We start from the raw sequence: 26818 nt of genomic DNA on the forward strand, positions 1-26818 counted from the left end.
CTTAAACCGACTTTAATTGTCTTTAACTGCTTTTCGTCCCCAACCCTCTGCATGTCCTTTTGCATGGTTCCTGGAAGCTGCTTCTTTGGGCAAAGCTAGTTCTCAGAAAATTCTGGATAGTAATTATTTTTTGCGCTTAATAGGTTTTGTAATTAGGATGTACCGAAGATGTTGTTAATGTTTCTATGGGGGAGGATCCTGAATTAATGAATCTAATTTGGAATCAAAGAAGGGTTTTTTTTCCTTAGGAGGTAACACGTTTATGTTGGGTATTATTTGCAATACTAGAAGGATATTTTCATGGAGAAAGGGTGCTTCTGCTGGTTTGATTTATAGACTAGGCAAATTTGCACTTAATGTGCCCCACATCCCTGGGAAAGGACATCTGCACATGGAACCTATGCATCTGTCTTTTCAGTCATTAGAAATGAATTATACTAAGAACTGCTCAGTTACATCCGCAAATTGCGCAAGAAAATAGCATTGTTGTCAATTAAAATCAAATCAATCGATCCAAATCCATTTATATGTTTTGACCCAAACAAAGCCTTTTTTGACACCCCTCTGTCTTCGCCTTCAAAACGTATCCCTCAAGGAATACTCCATAAAAAGGCTCAAGATTCAGCAGAGGCGTCAGTGTACTGTGTAAGTTTTCTCGCGAATAGCATTCATCATAATGGAGGACCTTCATTCTGCGGACTGTTTAAAATACAACTGGGTTGTGTGGTTTTTCTGTGGAATGAATTTCCCGAAGACCAAGCGATTCGCCTACTTCCTGTACTCCTTCACATATTGCTTTTTCATCACATTTGGCTACTCCTTGACGTTGACTCTCGGGATTTTCTTCATAGAAGACATTGAAGCGTTAATCGGGAACTTGGCGATCACCAGCAAAAGTTTAACTTGCACCTCAAAATGGATCTCTGTATTCTGGCAAACGAACACCCTAAAGAGGATCGAAAGAACCATGGATGAACTGGACACTTTTGCAACGACTCCTGTTCAGAAGACGCGCCTAAAGGAGACTCTCAACGAGGCTCATGTGATGTTCAAGTTTTACTCATTTGTTTCTACACTAGTTTGGCTTTCTTGCGGTTCAACGATGGTGTATCAGCTGACCAGGGGAAATGTCCTTTATCCTGGCTGGTACCTAATCGATTGGGAGAGTTCGAGAATGGGGCTTTTTGTGGTGTTTTTTTATCAGCTTATAGGTGTTGGCTTGGAGATCCTTGCGAATACCACGAATGATTCGTATCCAGCAATGCTGTTCATTGCTCTCCAGGGCCATTATCGTATTTTGGAGGCTGCTTTGATGGATTTCAAACCAGGAACGCCAAAAAATCACCGGGAGAACTACGCCGCGCTGATAAAATGCATTGTGTATCATAAGAAAATTGAAAGGTGATTGCCGAACTTGGTGAATTTTGAAACTCTCTCTGGCAGATTTGATGTCCTTGGAGGACATCAAATCTACCAAATTATTTTTGACAGTTAAACTGATCCATCTATTTCAGGGTATTTGCAAGTGTAGTAAGCCACATATCCATTCCTATGTTCGTACAATATCTTTCGACTGGCATAAATTTGTGCCTTATTGCGGTCTCCGTGGTATTTTTCGAAGTGGATGCTACGCACAAGGCATACTCTGCTATCTACGCTTGGGCGGTAACGCTGGAGATGTTTGGTCCTTGCTACTTCGGCGAGGAACTGATAGGTGAAAGCGATCGTCTAATAACTCACTTATTCTCATGCAATTGGGTGGACCAGGATCCCAAGTTTAAAAGGGCTCTGATTATATTCATGCAAAACTCGCAAGCGCCAAAAATTGCAAAGGTTGGAAATTTGGTGGACATATCCTTGGCGACGTTTGTATCGGTAAGAAATTGGATAGGATGGTCTGGGATGCAGGAACAACTTTAAGGACTTTTTTTTTTCTAGGTGATGAAGTTTTCGTATTCGCTTTTCGCTCTCCTGAATACAATGCAAAACTGAATACTGGATTATGTAAAACTTTCTGGCAAAGTTTATTGGCACCATTTCTACGTAGGAGGGGCACAAGTTTTATAAATATTGCAATTGTAGGCAGGACAAAAATTAATGCAATAAAAGTGATATGTTTGTTCAAATTTCTTCATTGTCTTTATATACCCAGTTCCCTTTGTGCTGAAGGTCAACAGTCCATTCCATGCTAGTCGGGAAACGTAACTAAAAGGGGTCATACCCTAAGGTTCGTCAAACTTGCAAGGACGAGGACAGGTCCTAAGAAGCTGCACACGATCTTCGGCAACGATATTGCTGATCCCGACTTTTTTAAACTTGGATAAGAATTCCAACGATGTGAGATGGTGGGACTCTGAAGTGCACTACTTCCTCTTTCGTGTCATTGCAGGAGTAAGTCTAAGTCATGGTGGGAGAGCTTATGTTGGCAGCTTCCATGAGCTCTTATTGCAAGGAAGTGGGTACCAGATGACATGTCTAATCTTGGACTACTCCCTCAAGATCTTTGACTCTTCGGTGTCGTGAGAGTGTAACCAAAGTATATCAATGGGTTCTATTTCTTTTATTTGAGAGACACTAAAAGTTACCCCTGACTTCTCCAGTCCCAGTCTCACCGACCATTATGGTGTGCCTTTGGTCACTCGTCCTTTTCGTTCTTTGAGAACCACAATTGGTAAGAAAACTGTAAACTAGTCCTCTTTCAACCTCCGTATCTTGGCAGCTCTAATCCCTGGACTCACGCTCCTTTCAGGTGCTCAGTTTAGGTTCAGATAGTACAACCACCGAGCCTTGTGAGGAACTGGGTAATGCGGTATTTGGTTTCTCCTTGTCTCCGTTCAAATCACATCTCAAATGTTGGTAATGTCCCTGTCTGTCCGTCGACCCTTCGACGACTCATCCCATCAGCATTGTCAGAGATCGTATGACTCTGCCTTTGTCGCATTCCGGCATTTTTTTGCGCCTCCATGTGCATGATACAGTATACTCGATTTCCTTATCGACTGTGTTTTGATCGCTTCATCTATTGTGGTGTACTGCGAACCCCCAGAGTCGTCAGCCAGTAAACCGGATTCTCCTGCTTCCTCCTCTGAGAATAGGGTACCAAAAAGCAGAGTGGATAGCATCACCCTGCCTAAACGCAATCTTCTATAGTGTTTCAGCCTACCAATATTCGGTAATATTTTTGCAAGTGTAACAATGGTACTAGCTGCCTTTTGAAAAGCATATTCGAGCTGCTTCCCAAAGTTCTGTTCGGTGTCAATCATCACCCCTGGGTATTTGACAGCTACCTTAGAGACGATCGTATATTCACCGTCCTCCGTCTTCTCAGTGTTCTTCTTCCTGCGGTTTGTTATTAAGACCGTTTCCGTTTTCTGATACGCTGGGTCATCTCGAGCTTTTCCAAGCATTACTTTACCGTTCTCATTGTCTCCGTAGCGTAGGCTTCCACATCTCCTGGCTTTTCTTTAACAACTATAGCCAGGTCATCGGCATAGCCGACAATCGTAGGCTCATTTCCGAAGCAGAGAATTTTCTTTAAGAAGTAATTCTCGGCCAGACTCCTCAAATCCCCAGGAATATTTTTATCGATCCATTTTTGACATCCACTGCCAACGCAATACAGGAGACACCAGTATTCAGTGCGTCTTTAGCTAGATTCGCTACTTCTTTTTCTTTAGTCTTTGCCCCGTTTACAAGCGGGATCGGCTCGTGATCGGTTTCGCCATTTGGTTCAATCAAATGGCTGATCTGAATGCAATTGCGAGGCTTTTAAATCCCCATCCAACGTATCAAGCCACCGTTGTTTCGGCCGGCCTTTTGGTGATTTGATGTCGGATACAGAAAGGATTCGCGAAAAGGTCGGAAGTTGTCTACACTGCTTGCTTCAAGATTATGTTAGAGATACGATCCAATCTTACCACATATTTCCAGCGGTTCCCCATCGGTAACTGAGGATACCATGCACTCGTTGACCCCGACCACAATTTGTCCTCCTCTTTTTTAGTGCTGAGGAAACAGAATACAAGAATTTCTTTCAGAGAGCTTGGTCATGCCACCTGAGTTGCTTTTTGCAGGTTTGGTATCTCCGCACAATTGTCTGAAGTAGTTCCTTTTTCGTTTGCAAATCTTTTCGTTAAAGCGACCCCGCCTATGTCTATGCCCCTCCCGTAGACGATTACTTCCGAGTTTTCCACTATGCCTCTGGTGATGCGTCCCTGTTCGCAAACATGGGGCCCGTAAACTTGCGATTTCATAGTCCTACTAGTAGAGTCAACCCACCCGGCATTTTGCGAGGATTCGTTTTCGAGCTTGATTCACCCTTGGTGTTCATGCAAATTACCTGGTGGTCACTGTGAATATAGCGCTAACCAATTTTTCTGGCTAAAGTGACACTCACGTATGTCAAGTTCACTACTGACTCCAGGCCTCGAGTCGTTTGGAATCTGTCTTCAGCCTGAAGAGGTTCTAACTCCATCAGGTTATATCTTTGCGGGAGTTCTCTCCTGGAAATTAGCATCGGATTATGGTTGACTTCCATTACCAGGCCTATAGACAAGAGCTCTGAAAGCCATATATACTTCAGGATTGTACAAACTCGTGCCCTTTGATCCTGGTAAATTGCCTCTTGGTATATGCAGAAATCTTGAGCCAGCCAATGTGACGGTTGGCAATTTCCCTCGCGACACCTCAGCCAAAGCTTTTACGTGGTGAAGGTGTAGTAACAATCGCACTTGGGTACTGGCCATTCATTATGTTTTTGAGCCATTCCCTGATGTCGCAGTATTTTTTTCCTCTTCTAATATCGCACTCGTTTGATATCTAAATCAAGATTCTCCTTTTCACTGCTTAGGCTTTGGCCTCTCTGTCATTATAGAACTAGCCTGGAACCGTTTGACACATTACTTCGGGCTAGCCCTTCCGCTCTCCCGGTTTTGGGAGCCTTCAAGTCAGAAAATTCCTTTCACCTATGGGAGAGGGGATAAAGGGAGTTGTTAGTTTAGCGAACACACACTATCAAGAGATCGCGCCTTTCCAATCCTGTCCAGGTAAGACACGAGTCCAAATTGTCAATGAGCCAGGTAAGACACGAGTCCAAACTGTCAATGAGCCGCGCAGTCCATGTGCTCCTTGGCTCATTTTGTCAAGAGATTTGCCACTCGTGAAGTGCCCATGAAGAACGGGCCGTGGTTGCTCGTGAAGACTGTCAACGTACTCCTCTCAAGTTTTCACCTTTACGGCGGAAGATAGCTTTACCTTCATTGGCAAGGAGGGCAACAGGTATCACTCACGTGATCAGCATCACCGCCGGTTTTGAGACAGTGCGATAACCAGACGCCCCTCGCAAAACTCCTCGCCTCTGTACTTGAGAAAGGCGCTTTCGATGCACCTCCTTGTCAAGGCCATCAGCCCAAACCTCCGGGTCATAGAGCAGTACCGACTACGTTGCCCCCATGAGGAGACGTCTCCTAATAGATATAGGGCTCCCAACCTTTACCGTCAGCCGACTCGCTGGTTTTGACTCTATAATCAACTCGCCGATCGATATGGGACGCAGGGTCGGGATTCTCTTTCTGGTCAAAATCACTACTTCAGTTTTTTACCACCGCAAGGCTGAAACCATGAGCAGTCGTCCACCCGGTTACTCATGGTATCAATATGCCAAGTTTGCTTTGCGCCTGTTGAACAGTGCGTCCGGCAACAAGTGCCGCAACGTCGTCTGCATAACCGACCAAGCGCGATTCTTCGGGCATATCGAGCCTCAGCAAACTATCGCAAGAAGCGTTCCAGAAGTCCGGTAAGTCTGGCCGTTGGCGGAATATCAGTTTGTAGACTTCCGCCGGGATGCCATCAGGACCTGGCGCTTTCTTGTTTTTCAAAGTGAGAACTGCTTCTTTGAGCTCTCTCATTCTAAAAACGGGGCAATCCCCGACGCTTTCCACGCTATTGTTATCGACCCATACAGGATGTCGGGGGTCGATATTTAGTATGCTGCGCTTTTGCAGAGCCCCTCTTTTCCGAGTAACAAGCTTATAGCCAAGTCCCCACGGATCCTCATTCAATTCGTTGACCAGATTGCGCCAGCCGCGAGCTTTGTTTTTATTTATCACGCTGCAGGGCTCTATACCATGCCTTTATGGCGCATTCCTCCTCATTGGCGGCAATTTCTGCTGTTCATCAGTACATAGAAGGCTTGAGCGGCTGGGGTCCCGATGTTTAAAAGTCAGAGACTGGCTCTTGCCGCCATTTCCAAAATCCATTTCCCTCTGGAGGCCGGCTGAGGCATGCCGCATTCAAGGGCCCTAGCATTAAAATCACCGCCTACCAAGATTCGCCCCTCCGTGACAGAAACGTGTCCTCCAGAGCATCAAGCCGTAACCGAAAATTCGGCATCATCTCATTCGGCGTCAGGTAAACGCTAAAAAACGTTACCCGTAAACACCGAATCTTGACAAAGCCAATCCCTCGGTCTTAGGCAAGAACACGAAGTTGAATGTCATTCCGAACTCAGGTGGCAGTGGTACACGATAAATCGGGATGCCATGCAGCCGGGTCCCTATTTCGGTATCGCTCGCTGATTAGCACATGATCAGCATTTACATCCGCAGCCAATTGCGCTAGCAACTGGTGAGCGATTGCTCTCCGGTGTATGTTAATTTGTAAAATGCGGATCATGCAATTCGCGCCCTAGCCCTTTCCAGTACCATCCTAAAGATTGGACATGGTTCTCAGCCCGCAGTGTGTGCGACGCTCTCACCAGACGCGCCATGATCCCTGCAGAGAACGCAACTTTCGCTTTCATTCCAAGTCTTCGATTAGTGACCTACCTGTCCGCATCTCCGGCATGCTTTTCTCCTGTCCAGTCCTTTGCAAGGTACTGACGTGTGTCCATAGCCCAAACACCTGTAGCACTTGGTGAGGACTATCCGAATTCGTACTAAACATCCAATTTTGATTTTGCCGCTGCTAAGTAGTTTCCTCGTATTTTGCTTGGGGACTTCCACTACGGCGAGTTTTTGGCCTAGAGTATTTACAGAGGTGATGCCTATTCGGGCATTGGTTACCTCTGGACCTTCACGCTTTATGGTTTCCTCCACTTCGACCTTTTCTGTGAGGCAGTCAAGATCTTGTATTTCTAGACAGCACATGGGCTCTAGACTAGAAACAAGAGCCTCCTCCCCCGATAACCCCTTGACCGCTTGGTAGAATGTACTTTTCCTAGTCGTCTTCGGTCCCAGTTCGACGAGGACTCCGCCACCCCTCGTTTCCCGAATGAAAGGGGTTTCATTCTGTAGCGGATTTCACTAAGGACTTCCGCAAATGTTTTGCCTTCCGTCAACTTAATGAGCAGAGCCGACGGTTTAGTCCTTCTTTGTTTCCCCGTCTTTTCTGCTTTTGATTGGCAGCCTCCTTGTCTTTGGGCAGACGGGTCTCTGTCGGCATAGTCAGTTGTTTTCGTTTATCTTTTTTCATCTTCTTTTTTTGGGTCTTGGAAATTACTTTGATAAAGTCTCCTTCAGGCACGTCATCCTCTTTCCGCTTTTTCTTCAGTTCACTTGGAGTTGGGTTATCTGCGGTCCATTTTTCGCAAGCAGCGGCCTTAGTGGGGAGTCCGGCGGTTTCTGATTTCCAATCATCTTTTGCTTTCCTCCACGTTTCCCTGTAGGAGGAGATGCGATCCAGTTCCTCCAGTTCCATCAGCCCGTTTTTGACGCCTTTGCTGACTTTCCTCTGGAGGAACGTTGCCAGCTTCACCATTGCCCAGCATTTCCTGGTGAGCCTTTCCAGTTCAGCTTTAGTTAGGACGGTCGATTGCACTTCCAATCGGTTCGTGTCCAAATCCACCTGCTCAGGACTAGCGATTCTGCTGGGGCTTTTTTGGAACAGGGACACAACGGGGTATTGAAGTTGCCTTCCCCGCACCGTCAACTGCGCCATTTGTTAAGGCTTCCTCTTTATTTGGACGTCCCGGTGTGACATCGGGTATGTTAGTCCTCGCTGCCTCTTTAGCTGATTGCTGCGGTGAACAACGCGTTTTTGTGCTGCGCCCAAACGCATTCAGCTGATCCACCTTCCCAGCTTTTTCGTCGATTTTCTTTTGTTAGTTTTGGTTTATTCACCATGGAAAACTTACCAGCGTATCGTTTGCAAGGGAGCGGGCCGCAATAGTCAGGAACGGGTGTACCCTCGGGGACACAACCCTTGTTCCAGTTCCCTGAGGCCTACGTTTAGCTGATCCCGGAATTCACGGAAGAATCAGCCCTTGCCCGGGGCAACGCGGTCTACTAATACCGGTTCAATGCACACTACCTGACCAAGGTCTCGAAGAGGCTGGCCCCTGATACACGTCACAACTACCACCTTGGCAGAGCTAGGCTCATATCGACGTCGACAGAGAGCTGTCGATGGCCCCGGGTACTCGCGGTTCGCTCTTCATCGAGAGGCATTCTCGAGGCTATTATCTAGGTTGAAGGTATATTGCCAGCTAAGGATCAGAACTACTCACTCCGGCACCTCGGGAGCATCACACCCCGTATCGTAAGCGACCCTTGAGGGTTGGGCCGATACTAGAACTATCGCCTGCAAACGACTCTTCGGGAATTTTAAGAGTTGTTCCCGAAAATAAATTGGGGAGTTGCCAAGGTTTTCTTTGAACTTATTGCATAGAGCAAGAAGAAAAGTGGATGAAAATTGAGTATAAAAAGCCTGCGGGACCGAATCTGCAGATCAACAAGAGGGATCGATTCCGGCCAACGAGTGTATCTGTTAATGAATTGGATACCGCAGCAATTTGGTTACGGGTTTGGTAGTAAGTGTTAGAAGGAATGCGTCAAACCTTACTTCGTCAGGCAAACCATAATGTTGAACGGACTTTTCAAAATGGGGACAGCCGAAAGACGACCCTGAGGAACGAAACAAGCAAACTATTCTTCTCTCAAATTAGATTGAAAACGGTAGCGGCTGTCTGACCATAAGACGTGGTTCCAAATTGTTTTTGCACTGAAATGACTTCAATTCCTCGGAGACTTGGGTTCTTAGCAAGAAGAATTGCGAACTCTTGGCCGCGTTCGAGAGAAGAATCCTCCGAAGAATTTTTGGACCCCTACATGAGGATGGACGATTCCGTAGCCTACACAATGACGAAATCTATGAGCGATACCATGACCGTCCGATTGTGGATAAAATCCGGCTTAAAAGGTTACGGTGGGCGGGTCACTTAATCCGTATGGATGAGGATGATCCCACCCGGAAAATCTATAAGGGTAATGTCTATGGAAGAAAAAGGAGACGAAGCAGACCCTGCCTAAGATGGAGCGATGGCGTAGGTCAGGACGCCGGACAGCTTTTAGGGATATCGAATTGGTGGACCTGGGCCAAAACCGGGATGCCTGGAGTTCCTTACTAAGGCAGGTCTAGACCGGATACTGGTTGTTGCGCCGTTGATGATGATGATGATGATAATTCAATTCGACGAACTATTTCTCCTTATCCTTGCCGACCTGGCCATCGTTGACGTACGTCCAGCACTCCGTATGATGTATAGGTACCAGTACCAGCCAATTGAATGCAAAGAAATTAACACTGAACAACAAAAAAACAGGGCGGGGGGTATCTACACAAAAAAATCTTGTTCACAAGATAGTGTCCTACGTTTCAGGTTACATAGTAAATTTATGCAAATTAATTGCGATTGCACAGGAAAGGGACATTTCTAAATCATTTTCTTTTGGACAGTTTTAAAGGAAACTCCTTCCGTAGCATTCCTTCTTGCTATGAACATTTCCTTTGACTGCGTGACCCTATTGTTACCTTTAAGGAAGCGAAACGACAAGATTCTGGGATTCATTTGGCTGCACTTGAGGAAAATATCCTTTCAAGTTTCCTGGCCGCCAGAGCAAACATGGAAATTATTTGTTACTTTTGGAAGTATATGGCATCCGTGATGAACTGGGATTGGTTGCATCACTTAGGTCTAGGATCGAATGAAAGGACACTTCAGACCGTGGGAGCAAGTAGCTTCCTTTCTATGCAAACAGACGAAATTTGCCTCCACTAAAATGAATAAAAGCGCTGGGAGTTAGCTCGGATTGTTCCGAATTCTGCACTGAAAGAGTGACTTCAGTGATAACTAGGCTTAAGGATCAAAGTAGGGCACCGTGCCAAACTTTTGACTATCTCAAAAAGGACTCCTCTAAAGATCATAATGATTGTGCGAACAAAAGTGACTGATGAGCTGAGGCCTTAAGGACGTAGGAATTGGAGCGGCGAGTGATAGTCCTCCGTATTTAATAACTCCTTTGTGATGACCGCCCTCCTTCAGAAATTCTTCTTGATCCTGAATAAAAATGCGAATTAAATCAAATAACAGTTTCAATTATGCATTAACCTTGAAGCACTGCTTCTCCAAAGTAATATTAATTGGATACTAAATGATAAATTTAGCGGATTCACAAGGACGTGGTATTTCTGCAAGGACCTTTTTATGGAGGAATTCGTCGGACCACTTCAATATTCCGGCATAATACAACTTTATTTAAAAATGGAGCAAATTAATCATTCCATTTGATAAGGCCCCAGCAAAGATGGAATGATGACGACGACGATGATCCTGAATGGGTTAAGTGGACTTTTATTTGCCATAATTACAATCGGCCTGGCCTGACTACTCCGAGCTTCGAAACTCGCTCAGAGGTAACTTCGCCTCTCCTGGGCTCCTCTGCATCCGCCGCAAAACAAGACAATGTCCTTTCATTTGCAGGCCAAACACACTACGTGGAGTATCTAATTAAAAAAAATTTTTCGGTTTACTTTCCGGGAGAGAGGGAATTCAACTGAAGGCACCGCGTTGAGAAAGACCGGGTTTGGGGGATATTAATTTCCTCGGGCCTACTCCGCGACGCTTATGGAATTCAGGCTCGGTGAGTCCTTGAGAATGGAAATGCCTTCTGAAGTCTCTTCTCTCACGGAGTTGAGTTTTCATAAGTCTGATGAGTGGTGGGAACTAGTTCGCAACTTGCACCCCTTTCGCCAATATTCCACTGTCTTGGAGCTCTCCCAATGAGTGTCTCAAAAGACTTACCACGGCGGACGCAAAAAGCACAGACCGACCCAGGGAAGGGGGCGGGTAAAAGATCCGTGAATAAATGCAATTAATGTTGGCGAATTTTGTTGCTACTTTTCCTCTCCGCTCGTCTTTGTCTTTTTTCTGTGGGGTCCGATTAATTAGTTGGGGAAAGTTTTAATTAATTTCGCCCAATAGCCCTTGACTGTTGCCAGGAATTGAGTACGGCACTGGGTACAATATTAAGAGTTGCGAGGGAAGGGGGGGGGGGTGGGCGGACGGCATGGATTCAATTTATTTCGGTGTAAATTATTCGGAATTTGAATTGCCAAGAGTGGCTTTTATATGATGATGGGATACTTGTGTTTTGTCGTTTTCGTCGTCGTTCAAAAGCGCTGCGAGTACAATAATTGATTAGGAATTTAATAATTAATGTCAAATGAGATAATTTAGTGGGTGTCGGTGGTTGGGCCTTTTGGGGATTCGGGAGAGGAAGTTTCTGTTTGGTTGTGTTTAGTTTGATAGGAGATATCACTGGGACCGTGGAGTATCCTATGGGTATCAGGAGGTTGCCGCATTTGGTGGTTTCGTCTTTGAAGATATCACAAGTTAGTCAGGATACATAGCTGTGAACGCATCTGAAAGGAGACCTGCAAATATCACTACACATCTTAGTTTGAATGATGAATGAATCCGAAGAGTTGCAAGAACGACAAAGCCAGCGTCGAGTGTCCTATTTGAAGGAGATATCCTCTAACCACGCGGGGCTAACTGGCTCCGAGTTAGTGTCCCGTTGACTCCTACTCTGTAGTTCGAGATGTGTGTAAAAACTACCCTAATTTCTCAAAACACATTGCCTCTTGCCCGATGCTCCTCATATCCTCGATCTCATCACAATACTATTCTTCACAGGATAACACAAAATACGGCTCCACTCTCTTGTTCGAAGGATGAATAGAGCCATAATGAAGTGCAATCGGAACGCTTGAATTGGGTGTGAGGATGTTTCGTGCGTGTTTTGCAAAATATCATCTTCGTTTACTACGGATTTGCGGATACCTCCATGAGGAGGTGTGTGTATGAGTCCGGGCCGCAATCATACATCCTTGTTCGTACCGAATAACGTATGGGCCATCCACCAAAAAGGATCCCCCTCCGAACTGCAATATTTTGTGCATAGTACCATCAACTACTAGTAATAGTGGCAGCATACATTCATTGATTCCAATCATGTCGACTTTATTGAAAATCACGGGGAAAAAAAAGTAGAACGCCGAAAATTACGCGCATTCAGTATTCGAAAATTACGTATAAAGGGGGAGGGAATTGGGAAGCTGGTGTGGGGTGATTTGAAGGATGAAAGTTTTGCGTTGATTTTCAATTATTGTAATCGAATGCAGTGGATTTAGGGTCAAATGAAACATCGGTTGGGAATGGGAGCTATATAGAGCTGAGGGGGGAGTCACATTGATGATTGGGAAGAGTGAATTAGGCAGTTGTGTCCTAATTAATTGCTGGTTTGTGGTGAAAATTCCGTGGGAAAACTATGATTTCTATTAATTGGGAAATAACCAATCTACTTGTTTCGTAATTATTACTGTGCTTCAACTCCGCTTAAACCCCCCCCCCCCCTCCTCTCCTTCCAAGTTCTACGCTAAATGGTTCTAGGAGTACCTACAAGTCGGCCATTCCGAGAGGGTGCTTTCCATTGCATGGCATAGTCACAATAGGACTATCGCCTCTCCTCATTATATGACCTACCCACTGCCACTTTCGTACGCCAACTTACTGCCTCATTGGATATTTTTTCGGGCCAGTGTACCCCAGTGTCAGCTTTGAGGAAAAATGACATGATTCGGTGGACCCCTACGCATGCAGCCAGGGTGGTGAACAATGAGAAGAAAAAGTATTGGTGCTGTAAAAGAATTCTTTTGGACTCAGCTTTGAATTCTAATGTCTTATAATGCTCCTCCGGATCCGTCGGTCCAAAGGGAATGGGATCAACGGCCAGTAATCCGCTGGGAATTCCGAAACCTGCGGAAACGTGGTCAGTTGTGGTGAAGAGCCCCAGCAAGAAGGTCTCACCGAAGAAAGTCGCGCAGGTTGTAATGCGCGAAGTAGCTCTTGCGCTGGGAGTTAGGGTTCACACCGTGAACCTTCTTACAGGTTACCGTTGAGAAAGAGATGTAGAAAGTTGTGGAGAATCTAAAGGTTTTCGAACATTGGTTGGAGCTGACTGTGGCCCAAAAGCTTGGGTTGAAGGCCACCATATATAATGCCCATAGCTATATTAGCGCTGATCAACTAATGCAACAGATACACGTGAATCATCTCGCGGATGGCATGTCGCTCGACAGATTTAAAAAGGAAGCTAAATTTGTAAGCCGGTCCATCCGGTCTGGCCCTGAAGTGGTCAGCAATGTTGTTCTGGAGAGAACGCCAACTGTATGTCAAGTGGTTTAGCTTTTGGGGTAGCTCACACGACCTGTTCCCCGAATGCTTCCGGTGCTTGAGTTTCGACCATAGGTTTACTGATTGCAAGGCAAAAGGCCACATACTTGCTCGTTGGTCGTCGAATGGCTTCATCCAGCAGTAACAGAATTCCGCTAGAGCGCCTGTCGTGATGCTCGATCTCGGCCAGCACATGCGCGAGCACAGGATTAGCGTGGCCATGTTGCAGGAATCCCAGATAGTCAATGACTGCATCAGGGGCTTGTCTGCAAACAGGCTGGTCTTCACTGATAGTAGGTCAACCAAGGCGGCCGTTGTCATTAATGATATGCGTCTAGATTGCGTCTGTGTTGAAAATCTCACTATGGAGTGGGGCATATGTGCCTCCATCACGGGGCCGTTGGGACAAGGGTTTTTGTGGTAGCATGTATCGTTCGCCTACTGACGACTTGGAGCCATATATGGCTTTCCTGGATGAGGAGATCTGACGTATTCGCGGAACACTATTCATTATGGGTACGGATGCGTATGCAGTCTCCCTATGTGGCACAGTAGGATTGTCCAGCGTATATCTTGCCACCGCACTAAACGTAGAGGAGACGTATTGTCTGGAACGTTGTTGAAACACGATTTGTTCTGTTCAAATGTTCCGTCAAATGTTTATACTTTCAAGAGTTCCAGGGGCGTCAGTGACATTGACCTTAATTGTGCGAATTTTGCAGCTTAGGCTTTTGTGTAGTCATAGAGTTTGCTGGATGGGTGTAACGCCAGTGATTATATTCTTATTAAAATTGTGCTGGTTGCTCTCCCTTCTCTCAGTTTCCGCTTTGGTCAGCAGATGAGAAGGTTGGATTGAGCCGATGTGTTCTGTAACCGATGATATGTTGATAAAGCTCGAACGGAGGGCCCCAAAGCATGTCATGTGGGGGATGAATGCTCTTCACAGTAAGCGGAGGGAAGTTTGTCAACTGAGTAAGAGAGTCCAAAGAGCGCAGCGTCAATGCTTTTGTGAGCTTAGTGATCACTTTTGGTGAAGTTTCTACCGGATATGAAAAGGGAAACGAAATCACGATATTGCCGGCATCAACGTGAACGGTGAGTCTACGATGACACAGCGTGCCAGTTTTTGTCCTTGCTGGGCTAATTATTTCTGAGATCTGAACCTTCGGTGTCTCCTGACAGTTGCACTGAAGGAGGGGGGGGGGTTGTGAAATGAGGGGTTGTGAAATGAAGAAGAACATGGCGAGACTCATGTCTCGAAAGTGGTTACTGGAAGGCTGCCAAAGTTGTTGTGCTCCTGAAGTCTTTAGAGAAGGATAAGTGTTCTCCTGTGTTGTACAGGGCCTTCTTTCTCTCTCTTCTTTCAGCGCTTGGAAAGGTCCTGGAGAAGATTATGGTTTAGCGATTGCCGGTGAAAACATTCCATCTGGTGTTTTACAGGTAGTATGGCTTCTGAACTGGCGACGACGCCTTAATGCATGTGAAAACTTAGTTGCCTGTGTGATAGCAAATACGTTCTTGGAATCTCTGCGGGTTTCAAAGGAGTTGGTCACCTGTCTTGTCAAAACTTCGTGAGTGTGTGGATGAAAGGAATAAGCTTTATGGAAGAGCTACTTTCATGGTAGAAAAGCATGTATGGCGAGTGTGGAGCGCGGCTGCCCATAGGGATCTATTATTGCTCCATTTATATGGAATATTATAGTGGATGAACCGTTGGGTGAACTTAATTCGATGGTTGAATGCATTGGCTCCCAATTTTTGTTGAGGGACAGTGGACTAGAGGTAGAATACCGGGGGGTACTGAGTGCATGTGCATCGCAAACACGTGAGCCTCTTAACACTGGTGTCGCAATGGCGAAGACCTTCCCGATGCCGTCCGCCCGTAGTCAAATCAAATCGAGTAAATACGAAGTACAGGCAGAAAGTGGAATACTAGGAACTCACAATCACGGAACGCATGCGCTTGTGCCAGCATCTGATTGAGCTCGGGACACTTTTAATCAAGTTAGTATGTAGGTATATTGAGTCCACTGATGAAGTGTGAAGGGGGTCTTACCAGGGGGTTACTAGATCCATATATGTGGGATTCTTCTTTGCCTGTCCTATGTAAGGGTCCACCCTGTTGTAACAGTTAGTGATGACGGTGTAAGGTAGGAAAGTACCGTGCCTTGCCTTATGTAGCACGGTTTTGACCGACGCCATGCAGGTTTTATTGTGTGTTCCCTCTCTTGAACTAGAGGTAGTCCTGCGTGCCAGAGCCTACAGGATCAGAAGAGGCGTAACTTAGCGGCAAACTGATTTAGTTAGTGCGGATCAGGTGGAGTGGTTAGGGATGCTTGCGGTCAAAAGGTTGTTAGATGGGAGTGTAATATCTAAATCGCAGTTTAGATGGAACGAATGTGGGAAAAGTTGGATCTAATATGAGTATGTCAAAAGCATGTTTACTAGAGGAAGTTCTGTCTTGAACTTTGGGTTCAAAATGAACTTCCTCTTGACGATGTCATGGTAGTTTAAATGTGTTTCTCTTCCCGCGGAACCTTGCTTCTGGTCAGGGTTGTATTCTGTGCGCATTGTGATATTCGCCCTATGGCAATATATGTTCTATAGAATTCCTGCAAGCTGAGGTATCGGCTCGGTTATTTGCGGTTTGTCACCTTATGGGAGTCTCATGGTGGTGGTTATTGAGGTCACATCGTCGACAGAGCTCCTTCTGTGCTCAAGCGTGGAGTTCTGCTGTACAACTTGGCTGCCGTACCCCTTAATTGTGGTAGAGGCGTTAGATAGGCCTCGCATCCATTAATATGAATATTGAGTCTGCCGTCTGTATAACAAAGTGCCTATGTGTCTGGCACATAGGGACTTTGATTGCGGTCTTCAAATCAATCCGTGTCCGAAAAGGATCGTGAGATTACGTTAAACCCTCATGGTCTACATGCCTTTCTAGATTGGTGTTTTGAGTTGGCGGGAAGAATGATAGAGCATGCAACTCAGCCGGCTCAATCAAACTTAAAGGGCCGAGGAGAGCCTTCAGTTTGTGGCTTTGGGAAACGCTGTACTCCCTATGACTTGCTGGTCGTGATGCAGTAGCCGAATATTCCAAGGATTAATTAGGGCGATCCGGCCAGAGTCTGAACGAGGACTCATCTAAAGTGACTTCGACGACGAAACTTCACCCGATACTGGTCCTAGCAATAGACTCCATTATTGTGGGCATTCTAGAAAAGCTTGTTAAGTTAGCTTCGCCAGCTCAAGGAGTTCGAAGGAGTGGAGTGCTAGAAGAAAATAAAACCTGAAGTAAATGAAAAAGGCCAAGCAATCTAAAGCGAGGTCAAGGTATGGGATATTAACATTAATCTAGGGTCAGTTTACCACAAGTGCCAAGTGTTCAAATACGACTACCCCGGAGGCGAACAGCATCACACTGATAAGGAAAATAAAACACTTGAAAATGGTCGCAGTTAAAGGCATGATGGTTGCCGAAGGATGACGTTGGTATTTTCATATTCCAAAGTTTGCATTTCGTGTGAGATTGGTGTCAGTGATGACCTAGCTGTGAGGGGTATTTAGGACGTTTACAAAGTCCTTTTCACAGTCAAAGGTCGGAGCGAAAGTTTGGCTTGACCTCGCCCACCCGATCCATCGAGGAACTGTCAAGACAGCTCCAATTGCCGGTCCGCTCATGGGGGAGTCCGAAATACAATGATTTTATGTCTCTTTGCGCAAGCTGTGCATTGCCCCACCAGTGACGGAGATGTCGCCAGCACAAGGACCTGCTAAACAGTTGGCTGTTGGCCACAATCTCCGTGTTAAGTTTGAGATGCGGATCATGCCTCTGACATCGGCAGGCCTCTATTATTGCCAACACCCCCGCTTAGTATGTACTCCCATATTTTGCAAAACCTTAAGACTTACCTCCCATGAATACGCTGGTGCGTTGCACTTGCCTCTTTTCCTGCTTGGTGCCGGGTACCGAGCAATTGACCCGTACGTTGAGATGGGACAAATCATTGAAAAAACTGTTCTCGACCGAAAGCTCCACTTTCTTGCGGAGATCCTCTTGCAGGCATAGAAGACATTCTCATGTTTAGTCTCCATTTTAACTTGCGACCCAAGATCGTGCCCAAAGGGTTTATAGGAATAAAGCTGCAATCTTTGCCCGTGAAGCGGCGGGAGATAGGATTCGAGTCTCCTTGGTTTTGTGGTAAAAAGCTTCAGCTCCATTTTGGTTCGATTTATGCCTGGTCGCAGCTGGCTTACGCACCTTTCTCAACGCGTTCCTTATAACCTTACCCAAAACAGAGGGAAAGATCAATATTACCAAACTCTTCGGCGATGCCCAGGACGTGCTCTATGGTCTTCCTGGCGGGCTGACTGCCCAAAGTCTTTTGCGAACCTATGATCACGCATACCTCCCCAATAAATTTCTAGTTTTTGTTATTTGCGAAGTATAGCCGGCTGCCTGGCACCGAAGATTTTTATGCGGGACGCACTTTGCCATCTAGCTGATTTTATCCTCGGTGATTAGCGATTGCATATTCTCAAAGAACTGCAGTTGCGTAGTCTACAAGAGGGATTGTGACCCTCGATTTCCTCGGTGGACTAGCAGCTCCAGGGTCTTGCCGGAAAATTCGGGCCGAGAGTCATCCGACTTTTTAAGAAAAAATGGGCTCTTATGTTCCTTGGCTAGAATCTTACTGAGTTTGTCAGAGTCGCTTATGCTCTCGATGTTCTGAGAGTAATCCAGTCAAGACCGCTTCTTAGCAGTCCTGATGGCCTACATATACCTTTTTTTTGTTGAGAATGCTGGGAGTCCTAAATCCGCATCCACTTGATGATGGACCGGACCACTTGAGAAGCAGCTTACTTCCTTTCTAGTGGTCCAGGGATTCCTCCTTTTCGGGTTAAACACCCAAGTTTATTAAAAAACTTGACTGACGGTTTCGTCCAGGGCAGAGCAGATTACCATTGGAAGCACTAGTAAGCTTAGTTTGGCAACCTGGCCAAATTTTCGCCACTCAATTTTTAATTCTCTGAAAAGGTAGGAAACGTCAACAGCGATTCAGATTGAAAAGTATTCAACTTTGATTCGAAAAGGGTCTCTAATCAGAAAACTTCTAGTTATCCTCTCTCTTCTGTAATGAACTAATGGGATTACGATGGTCAAACTACCATCCAGAGTGACTGTGGATGATCTAGATGGAAGCCCATTTCCAAAAAACCTAAAAAGTTGGTGAAATTGACCGTGAAGGTCCACCCGCAAATACTAAAGCTCCATCCAAGTGTTCTGCCGGCACGTGCTTGCATGCCTCTGTGTTAGCCAGGTTCGGAAAGGTGGAGGGGGTGGGGGTGAAGTGCTTTGAGCGCTTCGATCCCTCGCGTGCCATTACACTGAATTCACGTGTCCGTAGGAGACCGCAACGGTTCTTGAAAATATCCACACTAATATGGAGATTCGATTAAGCCTAATGAGATAAGCTAGAATGCGAGCTAAAACCTGAAAAATGAAAAAAAAAACCGCGCGCTTGGAACCGTAAATTTCCGGAGTTCATTACAAATGGCGCCCAGCGTGGGGCGTGTATAATGACACGTGATTGAAGCGCTCAAAGGAATCCGGAGCCTGAGTAGCACAGAGGCGTTCAAGCACCTGTCGACAGAGCTGAACTATAGGGACATCCTCAAAAATAATGGCCGGAGGGTGTCATGGAAGGGAGAGAGGACCTTAAAGGCCGCGCCTCGATGAAGATCTGAGGCAGAAGAAATAAGGACTGAGGTTGTGTGATCACGGTAAATTTCCCCAACTTTTTGGTTTTTTTGGGATAGCTCATCCCTCTAGGTCATTTCCAGTCACTCACGATGGTCGTTTGACCTTTGAAATCCCTTTAGTTCATTACACTTCTTTTCTTGATTTTCAAACTGCCCTAAAGTGGGTGCCTCGCATTGGCCCTGCTGCATATCGTACAGGACGGTTTTCTTCCATAAGCCGAGAAAAGTCTAGCCTGGCCCGAGAGAACTTATACCCAGGATAAAAGACCCTCATCTGGACACCCTGGTTGGATTTTTCCCCGCTGAAACCAACACTCACAGCTTCCGCCCTGCCTCTAGAGCTTCATCTAGGTTTTTTATTTCTTTTACTAATCTCGGATAGTCCTCTGGGGCTCCATTGTAGTTTCGACAATCGGATGAGGTCTTCAGTTTAAACTTATGGTTAGTCTCACTATTCCATTTCTGCAACCCCTCCTTGATGGCTGAGAGCAGTTTCTATCTGCACGGAACCTTTCCTGATACCCCAAGGCGTCAGCTATCTATGTGCAGAACATGTCTCTTCTGGCGTTAATCGTAGGCATTAAAGGAGAGACGGAGTTCACGTTGTATATGTTCCTAACCTCAATGGGCATTATTTTTTAAATGTCGGATGGTGTCTCATCTGACACGGTTCTGAAGGCAAAACAAAGTGTTGTCCTATTATACACCCCTCCCAGTTTTAGCGCAGTGCATACTCCCCAAACTGAAACTGTGAATACACCTAGATCGGGTTTGTTATCCTGCCTACTTATAAGCAGCCTTCAAGTATTCCGTGGTATTCCCAAGTTGGCGTCATCCGCGCTTCTTTCTGCTAAATAGCAATCGATAATACCAGAGAGATAGGTGGAGATACCTCCAAGCACTTTCCATTTATGGGGAGTGGAAAAGGTTAGTTGTTCGTCCAAAAGGCGCAAGAATTATACAAATTAGTCTTTATCCATGCGGAATTTTTGTATGCAGATGAAAGTAACAATTATCCTGGAAATCTTATCCGAACGCATTATCTTGAGCGGCACCCCAGCGACGGGCTATTGATTTCAATGACCTACGAACGGCGAAAATCCCTGGAGAACTACTCTTAGCTTCTCGCATGCCATGGCATAATGCTTCCAAGGCGGAATCCTAGCAGGGGATATGTCACCCATATTTCCCTTCCCATCCTGGAGATGTTCTGTGACTCCTTATGCCAGGCTAGCCTCAACATAAATCCAAATCTAAGGCAACAGTCTTCAGTTGGGGATCCACACAGTGCAGCAATTATAGAGGTATCACGTTGCTGAGTACCATCTTTAAGATATTCTCCTTTATCTTGCTAGGCCGGATAGCCCCATACGCCCAGAACATCATTGGCCCATACCAAAGAGGCTTCACTCCAGGCAAATCAGCAACAGATGCGGCAAGCGATGGAAAAACTGTTGCACCATCTATTCATCGACTTTAACGCCGCCTATGATAGCATAGCCAGGGTAGAACTGTACACGGCCATGAGAGAATTCGGTATCCCGACGAAATTGAGAAGACTGACTAGGCTGACCCTGACCAATGTGCGAGGCCAGATAAAAGCAGCAGGATCAATCTCAAGACCATTCGACATCAACAACGGTCTACGGCAAGGGGATGTCCTATCATGCGTCCTCTTTAACCTGACCCTCGAGAAAGTGATCCGTGATGCTGAGGTAAATGCAAGAGGTACGATCCTCTTTAAGTCCACCCAACTACTGGCCTATGCTGACGATATCGACATCATGGGAAGAACCACCCGAGACGTACAAACTGCCTTCGTCCAGATCGAGCAGGCGGTGGTTGGGGCGAGATGTTGGGCTGCACATCAATGAAGGCAAGACAAAATATATGGTGGCAACGTCAGCACCGAAGACGAACCAACCAACAACATCAAACCGCACTGGACAAACAGGAAGAATAAGGATAGGAGAATACAACTTTGAGACCGTTGACAATTTCTCCTATCTAGGGTCGAAAATCACAACCGATAACAGCTACGATGATGGTAGAAAAAGAAGACGAAGCATACCCTGCCTAAGATGGAGCGATGGCGTAGGTCAGGACGCCAGACAGCTTTTAGGGATATCGAATTGGTGGACCTCGGCGCAAAACCGGGATGTCTGGAGTTCCTTATTAAGGCAGGCCTAGACCGGATACCGGTTGTTGCGCCGTTGATGATGATGAACAACGCAAGGCTACTAGGGTTAGTTTCCGTCACTGACCGAACGGAGGGCTCTAAAGTGTGTCATGTGCGGGACGAATCCTCTTCACAGTAAGCGGAAGGCAGTTCGTCGCCTGATGAGGAGATGCTAAAGAGCGCGTTGTCAATGCGAAGTTACATAACCCCTTGCTGATGCCTACCAATTTAGGCTCGCTAACAGGCGAGTCGAATCATTTTTTAAGGAGCTTTTCAGACAGTCTAAGGAAGCTGACTGGAGGCATTGGTGAGGATAGCGATGACCCTTGGGAGGTGTCTACCGGGTATGCGTGATAGTGTTTGTGCGTTGCTGAGTGAATTTCTTTCAAGAGCCTTCGGGGCTCCTGATGCTCGCGCTGAAGAGGGGGGAGGGGGATTTTTCCCTGAGGGGTTGCGAGATTGAGAAGAGAATGCGAAGCTCAAGTCTCGGAAGTCACTTGGCTGGGATGTGCAAAGCCATCTGGAGGGCCATCGCAACTCATGCCTAGTGTCTGTATGATTGTTGTCTAGGGGAGGGCTATTTGCTTTCTGGAAGACTGTCAGAGCTGTTGTGCTCTTGAAGTCTTCAGAGAAGGATAAGAATTCTCCTCGGTTGTATAATACCTAGTTTCTCCTTCTTGTCCCAGCGCTTGGCAAGGTCCTGGAGGCGATTATGATTCAACGAATGGCTTGGAAAACATTTCGTGTGGTGTCTGATTGGCGGTATGGCTTCTGAACTGGCAGCTCTACCGCAACTTATGTCTAGTGTTTGTATGATTCTTGTCTACGGGAGGTATATTTCCCTGGTTTCTCGAAGTCTGTTAGAGTTGTTGTGTTCTTGAAGTCTTCTGAGAAGGACAAGAGTTCTCCTCGGTTTTACAGGACCTCCTTTCTCTCCCTTCTCCTAGGGCTTGGCTAGGTCCTGGAGAAGATTATGGTCCAACAAATAGCGGTGAAAATATTCCATCTGGTATCGGACAGGCAATAAGGTTTCGGAACTGGCATGTTTATCGACGACGCCTTATTGTATGTGAAAAACTTAGTTGCCTGTTGATTTCAGATTCAGTTTTGAAAGGCGCATTTGACCATCTGAGTTGGTAATTTGTCTTGTCAAAATTTCGTGAGTGTGAATGTCAAGAATAAGCTTGATGAAGAGCTTCTTTCATGTTAGGAAAACATTCATGTGTGGGTCATGGTAGACTGCGGCTGGTCACAAGGATCTATCGCAGGTCCATTTATATGGAACCTGAGAATGGATGAACCATTCGGTGAACTTAATTCGATGGTTGAATTCATTGTCTACGAGCATGATCTCTTAATTTATGTTGAGGGGATAGTGCACTTGAGGTAGAACACTGGGGTACTGAGTGCATGTGCATCGCAAAGGCGTGGTTTCTTAAAATTGCTGTCTTAACGGAGATAACCGTCGCGATGCTGCTGAAAGACAACCGTTGTCGTCCGCCCGTAGTAAAATCAAATGGAGTGAATTTTAAATATCGGCAGGAACTCACAATTGTGGAACGCTTGTGCTTGTGCCCGCACCTGATCGTGCTCAGGACGCTTTTAACCAAATTAGTATCTATGTTTAGGCGTGTTATGAAGTGTGATGTGGGAAATATCGGTCCACATGCCGTGGACTTTGGGCTTCAGATGAGCTTCCTCCTGACGGGGCATGGTAGCTTCAGTGAGTTTCTCTTCTCGCGGAACCTTGTTTCTAGTCGGGGTTGTATTCTGTGCATACCTTGATATCCGCCCTCTGAGAGTATATGTTCTGTAGAACTCCTGCAGACTATGCTTTCGGCTCGGTTATTTGCGGTTGGCCTTCTTATGGGAGTCTCATGGTGGTTGTGGTTGGGCCCATATCGCGGGCAGAGCTCCTTTTGTGCTCAAGCATGGAGTTGCGCTGGACTATTTGGGTGTCGTACCCCTTAGCTGTGGTAGATACATCGCATCCACTAATATGAATGTTGAGCCTGCCGTCTGTATAACAAAGTATCGATCGGAGGACCGTGGGATTACGTTACACCTCATGACCTACATGCTTCTCTAGAGTGGTGTTCTGAGTTGGCGGGGAGGAAGATGGGGCATACAACTCAGCCGGCTCAATCAAACTTAAAGGACGGAGGAGAGCCTTCAATTTGTGGGAAACAAACGTTGTACTTCCTATCACTTCCCGATCGTGATGCAGTAGGCGAATGATTCAAGGCTTAGTTAGGGCGATTCGGAGAGTTAGTTAGGGAGATTCATCTAAAGTGGCTTCGACCACGAAACCTCACCGGGTACTGGACCTACTGGTACAATAGGAACCGGGATATACTTCTGAATTTACATGTCTTAGGAGAATTCTTGGGCACTCTAGCAGGGGATGTAGGCCCCATGTTCCCCTTACTTGTGGCGCAGTTATGAAAGGCTGGCCTCAACGCGAATCTACACCTCAGGCGACAGCCATACACCAGCGTCATGTAGGCATAAGTGATTCCTAGCTTCTTCGCTGAAGGGCTTCGCAGATCACGCTCTGTCAGCCGGTCGTTATCTGCAGAGGTGGCTTGGCATCCTAGACTTTGTCAACACTACTCCTTTTCTTTCCTTTCTCGATCTCATCATGAGATCGCTTGCCTTTGAAAGCAATAGGTTTTGTCCTTCACTAGTTTCAAGGAGGAGAATTTTTTGTCCCACTTGTCGGCAGTACCGGTCTCCATGTCCCTCATAATCTTATTCAAAACATGGGTGGCTTTCTGTTACTGATTCCTGAGCAGGGCTCCAGTAGACTTCTACTTCTTCATTGGCTTTCGATAACTGGCATTCCCATCAGATCTCGTCCCCTGGGAAACCTGGTCTCGAGGCAGGGGTACTTTTTTCCGCCTACTCGCGATCAAGCTCTCCTTTGACCATGCACGCTTCGGCTTATGCTGTTTCACCTTGTGTTGTTGATTTGGAGAGGATGGTCCCCTGGCTTCAGTTTCCCTTCTGCTGGATCCGATTGCTCTTCACAACAAGACCAGGGCTTTTATGGATAATGTCTGCGGCTATATCGTGCCCCATTTCATCAAAACGCACATCAAACATAAACAACTGACTGCCTTGGCCTCCTTTTAACTAACTTACCCAACCCCATGGTCACCTTTTAATTGCAAATTCAAATTCAATCTAACAACAGAGTGAAACAGAGACAACAATTTCGTAACGAGATTGAAATTCCTTTTATCTCATCATCATCATCATCACACTCAATTTTAGAATTTCAATTTCAGCCGAACAAATTACGACAAGAAGAAGGACATCCCAATACATTACAATCTACATATAAGTGTGCCGCACTCGAGGGAGTCTAGTCCTTCCCGAAAATTCCTTCAGCATACTATGTCTAATCCGTGCAGGTACTCCAAGGATAAGGGAAATCTTAAGTGAAAACTAAACATATCGGGAGCGATGGAAAGAGTTGAAACCTTCGCTCGTTTTCTCGTCTCCCGTCCCGTCTCCAATGTCCGGCACTAACTACATTCAACTTTGAGCATAGGTTTACCATCCCCTCGCATCAACCCCGGGATCATTTTCAGTCCGTAATCCACCGGTTTTCTTGCCTCTCTTTTTCACTTCGTAGTTGATTACTGACTGAAATTCCGATATGATCCAGTGAAGTTTTGAAGGTTCCTAGGTAGACGACAGTAGACTTGTTACAGGTTGGAAGTCCGGCCCACCCCCTCATCCCCGGGTGGCTGGTTTCGAGCTTGCAGCATATTGTACAGGGCGAACATTTAAGTTCATTATCTCTGCCAAAACTTCACTCTAATTAAAAGGTGGTTTAGAGTTTGTGGGCAGTAAGTAATTTATTGTAGGGAATTTATCATCGTGCCCAACTCCCTTGTAGTTTGGTAGTAGTTCGGGCTTCCTATTGTTTATGAGTTAAGGGAAAATCGTTGTATGTAATTTGAATGGTTCTATTCGTACGAGACATTGAGAGTTGGTAATGGAACTAATGAAGTTGTATGGTTTTAATTATAGGTGACTTGTTAAATGATGTAATAAAAATTTGGATAATTATAGAGCAATGTTGGGGGAGGGATGACCCTTGGAAATGAGTCCCACATATAGCTGGTTTCCGCAGGTGAATGAAGAATACTGACAACAGTGACAGGTCCTCGGAATTCTGAAAAAGGTGTGGTGACAGTTTAGAAATACTTTGCCTTTACCAGATCAGGTCATAGATGCATTAGTACCTTACCCTGGCCTATCATACTACCTGGTCCAACTCCATGTTTTCTTATTTTTTCAGTCCTTTCCAACTATATCCTTGAACTTCTCCCAGTTGGTCTCTCCCTGTTACCGCAGGTGCTCAGAGGTGGCGGGGAGGAAGACGGGGCTGCAATCCTGTCGGCTAAACCAAAACCAAGTGGCCGAGGAGAACCTCCACGAGGTGGCACCGGGAAACGCTGTATCGCATTGGCTTGCCGGTCGTGATGCAGTAGGCGAATGCTCCAAGGTTTAATTAGGCCGATCAGACTCGAGTCTGCACGGGGACTCATCTGAAGTGGCTTCGGCCACGAAACCTTACCAAGGGTATACTGGTACTAAGGGAACCGGGGCAGCCCCTGGACTCATATACCTCGGGAGAATTCCTGTCGTATATGAGTACAGCTCGGTTGTTTGCGGTTGGTCCCCTAGTGGGAGCTTCATGGGGGTTGTTGGTGATGCTCAAGCGAGAAGAGACCTTCGGGCCTGGGCGTGGTGTTGCGTTTCAACACGGGTGCTGTACTCCTTAGTTTGGTAGAGATTTAGGTAGGTCTTGCATCCACCAGTATGAATGCTAAGCCAAGTACTTGGTATTGACTGGTACCGTTGTTGCTTGTCACAGCGGGGCTCTAATTGTGGTAACAAAATCAATCCGTATCTTAAGAAGACCTTAGGATTAAGTCCCCACGACAGGCACCTACGTTAAAATCCCAAGGACATAACTCCCTGTTACCGCAATTACTGATACCTCAGTTAACTTTTTGGTGCAGAATCCTTTTCAGTTCCTGCTTTTTCGACTCCAATCAAAGAAGACAAAATCAATGAAGAGAATTCTAGTAGCTGCTTCAATAGTCCTTCCTCACACAGTCTCAGAAATGCGGCTGTCCTCTAATATCTGTGACTTCGCAGCATGCGCATCTTTTTTTCAGACTTTGTCCTGTGACTAGCTGGCCAGCAGAGTCATTTTCTTGAACGCAGGTTATAGGTTTAGTGGCGGGTCCGGATCCGATAACTTGTAAGGACTTAAAGATAGACGTTTAAGTCCTTATGTGCAAAATCTGAGTTCCAGAGCCTAGGCCCAGTCATCAGACCATTCT

At 46.0% G+C, this 26818-nt stretch overlaps 2 protein-coding genes across 2 annotated transcripts in view; both read left to right on the forward strand.

Moving 5' to 3' along the window:
• The window catches only part of LOC119646278 (LIM domain transcription factor LMO4-B-like), a 273183-nt gene that overhangs the window by 42852 nt on the left and 203513 nt on the right, over nt 1-26818 (forward strand). The window lies entirely within an intron of this gene.
• On the forward strand, nt 652-2064 carry LOC119646277 (odorant receptor 2a-like). Its single transcript, XM_038046686.1, has 3 exons — nt 652-1401; nt 1515-1875; nt 1939-2064. Exons 1-3 carry the CDS (start codon nt 677-679, stop codon nt 1990-1992), a joined length of 1140 nt encoding a protein of 379 aa, XP_037902614.1. The 5' UTR covers nt 652-676; the 3' UTR covers nt 1993-2064.

The sequence above is a fragment of the Hermetia illucens genome, chromosome 1 (genome assembly GCF_905115235.1).
Source record: "Hermetia illucens chromosome 1, iHerIll2.2.curated.20191125, whole genome shotgun sequence".
Taxonomy (NCBI): domain Eukaryota; kingdom Metazoa; phylum Arthropoda; class Insecta; order Diptera; family Stratiomyidae; genus Hermetia; species Hermetia illucens.